General features: G+C 51.5%; 1 protein-coding gene across 1 annotated transcript; it reads left to right on the top strand.

Annotated features, from left to right (window-relative positions):
- Window positions 1-754: 754 nt before the first annotated feature.
- On the top strand, window positions 755-2735 carry LOC109308221. Its single transcript, XM_019532500.1, has 2 exons — window positions 755-1514; window positions 2109-2735. Exons 1-2 carry the CDS (start codon window positions 800-802, stop codon window positions 2450-2452), a joined length of 1059 nt encoding a protein of 352 aa, XP_019388045.1. The 5' UTR covers window positions 755-799; the 3' UTR covers window positions 2453-2735.
- The last annotated feature ends 4742 nt before the right edge of the window (window positions 2736-7477 follow it).

Here is a 7477-nt window from a genome sequence, read left to right as displayed (position 1 = left end):
TGGGGCTGCAGCAGCAGGAGCACAGGCTGGCCCTTAATTAAAAAGGGGAAACTCCTGTGTGCAGCTGGGGAGCCACATAGCAGAAAGGGGGCAGGGCTATGAGGCATATAAACCCAGAGCTTCAGTCAGAGGGTACAGTCAGATCTTGCATGCTGCAGGGATAGCTGCTCCCTGGGGAACCTGACTGCAGCAAGGAGGCTCAGAAACATCCTCAGAATTGACCTGTGAGAGTAAGCCTAGCACTGGAAACTATAGCTTGGGTAGGACATTGACTCATAGCAGGGAAGTACTTTTTGGCCACGTCTACACGTGCACTTTACTGCAAGAGTAGACTAACTTGCTGAACAGTAAAGCTTCACTGTCTACACATGCAATGCTACTAGGCTACAATAAATTAATTTATGCTGCAATATGATAGTACTGTCAGGGACAGAGAACTTTACTGTGATTAAACGCATGTGTAAATGCTGATTGTGGATGTAAATTGTGCCTAGTTAGCACAGCCAGCAGGGAGCCAAACTCCAGCCTGCCACCTAGCCACACAGCTCCATGTGCAGCACCCTTGTCAGCCTCTCTGCCACCTGACGCTACCGACTGGAGCCTGGGACTCTCAACCCCTGTGCCTCTGCCAGCACAGAACTGCTCCCTGGACACCATACCACACTGCCGCTGCCAGCTGTAGCCCCACATCACCACCTGCTGCCTGGGCCTGCCCCTTGAGTCTGCAGCCAACCACCATCACCTGCCGGAGCCTCCTCAACCCCACCACCACCCACAGAGCCTGCTCCCAGCTGCCACCATGTCAGGCCGCACACCTGCTGACACCCAAGGACGGGGTCTGAACTGGACACATGAGGAGACTTCTGACCTCATTGCCATCTGGGGGGACGTTGAGGTCCAACGGCAATTTGCCTGTGCTACCAGGGCCAATGCCCATGTGTTTGAAGACATGGCCCAGAGGATGCAAAAGCGTGGTCACCGGAGGTCTGGCCACCAGTGCCGGGTGAAGGCCAAGGCCCTGAGGGCACAATATCTCCGCATCCGGGACCATAATAGGCAGCCTGGGACTGCCCCTAGAACCATGCCCTTCCTCCGTGAGCTTGAGAGGATCCTGGTCCCCATGGATCCTGGTGAGGCTCCTCACGTGTTCTGCAGCACAGGCGGGCTGGAGGAGCCCATGCCAGGGGCCCCAGACCAGGAGGACTGTCCAGGTGAAGGCACCTCAGGGCTCCCACATCAGGTCCCAGTGTGCTCCCCACCCTCAGTCTCACCTGGCAACTCAGGCAGCCCAGGCCACCACCTGGCCCGGCTATTCCACAAGCGGTCCACCTGCAAGGAGGAGAGGGCAGGGATGTCCCCTGTGGACACCAGCACCAGGTCATCACAAGAGAGGACCACTGCTCAGCCAGCTACTCACCATGCCTCACTGTCCCAGGATGCATCAGCCAGCCAGACCTCATCTCCACAGCCAAGGATATCATCTGGCTGCCAGGAATGGCTGCCACACCCTCCCGGTAAACCTTGCATAAGGAGGAGGGCTGGGTGGGGGAGGGAGTGCTGCACTCACCTGTGCCCATACCAGTTCACCCACCTGCCCCCAGGCTGCATACCTGGACCCATGGGTCCCACATTGGGGGTGGGGGCCCCTCCCTTCCTTCCTCTCCACTCTCCCCTGTCCCTTCCTCTCCACTCTCCTGGCCAAGCTTGCCCCCATCCACCAGAGTTGCCCCCCTAACATGCAGGGAAGCAAGACTTTATTGAGCACCCAGTGTGCTCCCAGGTGGGCATCTAGGAGCCTATCATATGAGGAGAAACTTGTCAAAGGCAGTGGTGATCTTCTTGGCTGTAGTGGTCAGACACTCATAGCATATGCAGAAGGAGGGACCAGGCATAGCCTAGTCTGGGTAGGGTATGGGGAAGGCAGGCTGCCTGTGGCAAGTAGCCCACTTGCCTCCACTGTGAAAGCAGGGAGGGAAGACTTCTCTGGGTCTCTGTCTGTACATGACCCCCAAACTGAGGGCAGGTGATACACAGCCCCTCTGTATACTGCATGTTATTTTTGGAATGTTGCAAACTCTACAGTTAGTCCCTCTGTCTTTGCTTTGCAGAACCAGCTGCTGGACATGATGGAGAACCACCTGGCAGTAGTGGAGATGACGCCACAAGGACACTTGCAGCTGCTGCAGGTGCACTCCAGATGCGTCAGCTCCATCGGCACCAGAGCCAGAATTGGACAGCTCTCCTTGAACGGCTGGTCACCATCTCCGAGGAGTGGCTTGAAGAGACTCGAACCTGGCACCACTGCTGGCTCCATGAGTTTCGCGAGATGTGGCAGGCCATGGAGCAGTCAGACCGTGAAGACCATGAGGCATGGAGGGCAGAGAGTGAGGTGCTCCACACCCTCCTGCAGAGGCTGGTGGGGGCCCAAGAGGACCAGCATGATCCAGTGTGATGGGCTGTGGCCACCGCTGAGGACAACCAGCACATCAAGGACTCTGTGCTGGCCTTGGTGGTGTTTGGTACCATGCCCAACATCCAGGTCCTGGCACCAGCCCTGGCTGCCCCTTGACAGCTGCCTGCAGGCCTGCCTCAGGACCCCCAGTGTGTATGGCAGCAGGTCCAGTGCCACCTGCAGTGGGCTGGGCCCCCAGTCTGTGCACCAGATCCTGGTTCTCCAGATCCCCCGCTTCACCCAGTGTCCTCTGCTTGCCCTGGCTCCATGCAGCCCCTGAGCAGGAGGTGGCCATGGCAGGGCTGGCTCCCCACAGGAGCCCTGCTGGTCCCAGCCTCATGGAGGAGTGGAGTGAGCAGACTGGACAGTGCCTGCCTTCACCACCAGGCCAGCCCCTGGCCCACCACAATTGCTGTGACACCCAGACCTTAGATGCTCATGGCTGTGGTGGGGGGCGCTGGGCACCTTACTCCAGGCTCCACACCGTTGGTGCCTCCTCCCCACTGTTCCTCCCTGACCCTTGTAAATAGACACCTGTAAATAATTCCACATGCGTAAGGGTGTTTTAATGGTGGTGTGCATTGGGGCTGGGGGGTGGCTGTTGTTGGGAGGGAGCAAAGGTGGTGGTATGGGGTCTGTTGGTATGTTGGAGATGGAAATAAAATTTGGGGTTTATTGAAAACTGTCCACAGTGTACATGTTCTTGTTGTTGTAGTGTGGGCTTGGCATTTGTGGGCAGCTGCCCAGGCACCCTACTCTGCAGATTGGTGGAGGAGGTGGTCTGCAAGCATTTCACAGCTCTGGTGCTCTGGCCACCGTTGCTGGATGGAGGGCAAGGAGCATCTATGGTATGCTGGGCACAGGCTCTCATCCTGGAGGGCTGTGTCAGCAGGCTGCAGACTGCTCAGGGCCAGAGAAGCATGTGGCTGAGGAACAAAGCACAGGGCAAACTTTAAAGAGCAGGCCTGGCACCCAAGTGGCTGTGGCTGGCTGCAGGCAGTTGCAGCTGCAGCTGGACTTTAGCGCTCCCCCAGGCTGCTGTGGCAGGGCAAAGCAGGGAAGCGGCTTCCCTGGTGTAAACTGCTGCTGTCCCAGGTGCACATGTAGATGCTGTACCCGGGAATACTTTACTCTGGCTCAAACTACTCTGAAGTGTATTGCTTTGCATTAATTGCACATGCAGATGCATCCTGTGGAAACAGTCTGCTGATGCTTTGGTTATGATGACGCATGTGTGTTTTGCAGAGGAGGATCAGATGTGCCTGTAGGGGGTGGAAAGGAGGCTACAGGAGTGCCTGAGGTGTGCACTAGGTTTTGAGCCTTGCCAAGGGCAGGGGTGCAAGGCACAGAAAGGCTGAGGCTGAGAGGGCTGGAGCCAGAGCCCACAGGGGGTGATGCAGGCAGCCTGAGGCTGACAGGATGCTGAGACTGAAAGGGCCAGGCCACAGTCAGTGAGGCTAGGCTACCGTTCTGTAGCTAAAGTAACCTGTAGGCTAATACTAAGAAGGCTGAAGCCTATACAAGGGAGTAACTGGTGACAAAGTACCATCTGGAGGCAAGGGCCTGACTATCGGGGCTGCTGGAGGTCATGTTTATTTCCCCTAAGGCACAAATGGGGCTGTCGTAAAGGGAAAACCCACCCCATAGGGTTTGGGGCAGAGAAGCCTGGAGGATTGCACCAAGGAAAGGCACCTAGAAAGAGGGTACCCTGGCTTCTGGAGGCAGCCTCCCCATTTAAAAGACCTAAAGATCAAGTCATGGTACGTGAGAGATAAGTGGTAATGGGAGACCAAAGAATGTGGGGACACAGGTCTTACCACCATGGGGCATCAGATGCTTGGCAGATTGCCTGAGCCTTTCACACTGATGACCAAGTACCTCCAAGGCACTAAGTCACCAAGGCTGCAATTCAGCAAACCTTATAATTTGAGAATAACCATAAGTGTGTGCATAGTCCCTTTAAAGTTATTGGGATTCCTCACATGTGGTGCTGGGTTAGGGCTCATGTTCACCATCCAGGAAAATAACTCCAACCTTCTATCCCCACTTCATTTGGTTCTGAAGATTAGCAATATTAGAAACATAACCAGCACATTTGTTTCACACGTATTTTCACCTGGTATGCTACCCAGAGGCATAACTGGCCAGTGTTGTGACTTGCACCTTGCACTTTCCAAGCTCTAGCTTTGGTACTGGCAGCAGGGGGGGAGAGAAGTAGCAGTGGCATGAAGTGTAGGAGCAGCTGAAAGTTTGTTACTACAAGGGGGAAGATGTACCCCCCCCCCCCATACACATACTTTTTTGCTGCAGATGTGTGTCAACACTGGTTTTCACTGGCAGAAAAAGGAGGTGATATCTCCCTCTCCTTGCCCACAAACAGCAAACCTCCAGCCATTCTTCCACTACATGCCACCACTGCTTCTCTCTGTTTCCCAACATTGGTGCTGCAGCTGGAGCTGGGAAGGTGTAGGGTGCAGGGGGGAGCAGAGGGTGAGGCGGTGGAAGCATCCCCCTGCTCCAATCCAGTGCCTCCCTTAGACAGCCAGGTGGACCTATGTCCAGCCATTCTTACATTACTGGTGCTACCTAGGGCTTTGCTTAATATTAGCACTATCTTGCCAGAGCCAGTGTTTGCTGGTAGGAATTTAATCAGTCATCATTACTGTTTGTCACTGTGCTTATGATGCCAGGCATAATCTGGAATGAATTTGTATCCGTCACACTAAGGTAAAGGTTCTTTTTACAAAAGGCTAAGTTACTTCTTCCCTCCACTAGGAGCTACTGGACCCCTTTCTGCCACTTCAAGATGTTATTGTTCTGAGCTGGTAAGACTCAGTTTCTTATTCTTTTGCAGTTGGTGTGAAATTGCTTTGAGGGTGCTAAAGCACAAGCATTCAAAATGCAATTTGGCAATTTCATCCTAAATGAAGAGTAATTTCAAACTGTGAAGCATTCCTAGCACTAGATAAAGAGCAGACAAACCCGATGACTCACATTTCTGCTTCAAAAAATGTGAGATGAATAATGATATCATGAGGGTGGGAGGAGGAAGATGCATTGAACTTCATGAAGACATTTTAGATGGTCAAAGCACAGCAAGACCAAACAAGTCCCAGAGTGCATTCAGACTAAATCTTCAGCGTAACATGGGCTCCATCCTGTTAAAGATTTAAAGAAACAGCAGCTCTTGTCTCTTTTTTTTCTCCTGTAGGATGAAGTCACTCAGACTAGTTGCGCAACTTAACACCTCTAAGATGACCAACCTGATTGCCTTCTATGATGAGATAACTGGCTCTGTGGATGTGGGGAAAGCAGTGGACATAATATACCTTGACTTTAGCAAGACTTAATATCATCTCCCACAGCATTCTTGCAAGTAAGTTGAGGAACTATGGGTTGGACGAATGGACTATCAGGTGGAGAGAAAGCTAGCTGGATTGTCGAGCTCAATGGGTAGTAATCAATGGCTCAGTGTCTAGCTAGCAGGAAGTATCAAGTGGAGTGCCCCCAGCGTTGGTCCTGGGGCCAGTTTTGTTCAATATCTTCATTAACAATCTGGAAGATGGGACGGATGGCACCCTCAGCAAGTCTGTGGATGACACCAAGCTGCAGGGAGTAACAGATATACTGGAAGGTAAGGCTAGGATTCAGAGTGACCTAGAAAAATTGGAGGATTGGGCCAAAAGAAATCTCATGAGGTTCAACAAGGACAAGTGCAAAGTCCTGCACTTAGGGCAGAAGAATCCATCCCATGCACCACTACAGGCTGGGGACTGACTGGCTAAGCAGCAGCTCTGCAGAAAAGGACCTGGGGGTTACAGTGGACAATAAGCTAGATATTAGTCAGCAGTGTGCCCTTGTTGCCAAGAGGGCTAATGGCATACAGGGCTGCATTAGTAGGAGTGTTGGCAGCAGATCAAGGGAAGTAATTATTCCGCTCATTTCTGCACTGGTGAGACCACATCTGGAGTACTGTGTTCAGTTTTGAGCCCTCCACTACAGAAAGGATGTGGACAAATTGGAGAGAGTCCAGCAGAGACCAACAAAAATTGTTCAGGGGTTGAGGCACATGACTTCTGAGGAGAGGCTGAGGGAACTGGGTTTATTTTGTCTGGAGAAGAGAAGACAGAGGGGAGATTTGAGAGCAGCCTTCAACTACATGAAAGGTGGTTCCAAAGGGAATGGAGCTAAACTGTTCTCAGTGATGACAGATGACAGAACAAGGAGCAATGGTCTCAAGTTGCAGCAAGGGAGTTTTAAGTTGGATATTAGGAAAAATCTTCTTACTAGGAAGGTGGTGAAGCACTGGAATGGATTACCTAGAGAGGTGGTGGAATCTCCATCCTTGGAGGTTTTTAAGGCCTGCCTTGACAAAGCCCTGGCTGGAATGATCTAGGTGGGGATGGTCCTGCTTTGAGCAAGGGGTAGAACTAGATGATCTCTTGAGGTCCCTTCCAACCCTAATTTTCTATGATTCTATGATTGTATTTCATAGGTTTCACCAAAATAAAATCCCTGCAAACCCATGGGCATCTGCTTTTCAGAATGAGCACCTCTTTCTAATCATCTCCTTTTTTGTACCTAAATATTGATTATTACTGGAGGGACCAAAACACAACACACAACCTTTGTAAGAGCATGCCTATTTGAAAGAACTAAAACATGAATGATAATTATAGAGTTCTTTTGTTGCTGAGTGCTTCCAGTGTCATAAATCCAGCTTCACATCTGGAAATGGGTTCTTTAGGCCTCAGTGTACATTCATCAGAAGGGAAGGAAGGGATTTTCAAAGGCATGAAGTGGAATTAGGCAGCCAGCTCCCAGTGAGTCTCTAAATGCTCTTTGTGACTTTGGAAAGTCTCCCTGCTAATGATTTTTTAATTAAAATAAAAGTGATGGAGGACTCTCTCATGGTTAGATTATGTGCAGGAGGGAGTACATCCTATGGTTTTAACAGTCTAAGGGAGCTCCAGGGGGAGAGGTAAATTTTACAACAATGTATTTTTACATTATACATATAATGAA

This window comes from Crocodylus porosus, unplaced genomic scaffold (genome assembly GCF_001723895.1).
Source record: "Crocodylus porosus isolate Cpor-Errol unplaced genomic scaffold, CroPor_comp1, whole genome shotgun sequence".
NCBI classification, from domain to species: Eukaryota; Metazoa; Chordata; order Crocodylia; family Crocodylidae; genus Crocodylus; species Crocodylus porosus.
This window is presented reverse-complemented; position numbering and strand designations above follow the sequence as displayed.

Coding starts and splice junctions, on each gene's coding strand:
- LOC109308221 (XM_019532500.1), top strand. CDS start 800: ATGTCAGGCCGCACACCTGCTGACACCCAAGGACGGGGTCTGAACTGG. Junction 1,515..2,108: donor ATGGCTGCCACACCCTCCCG/GTAAACCTTGCA, acceptor TTTGCTTTGCAG/AACCAGCTGCTGGACATGAT.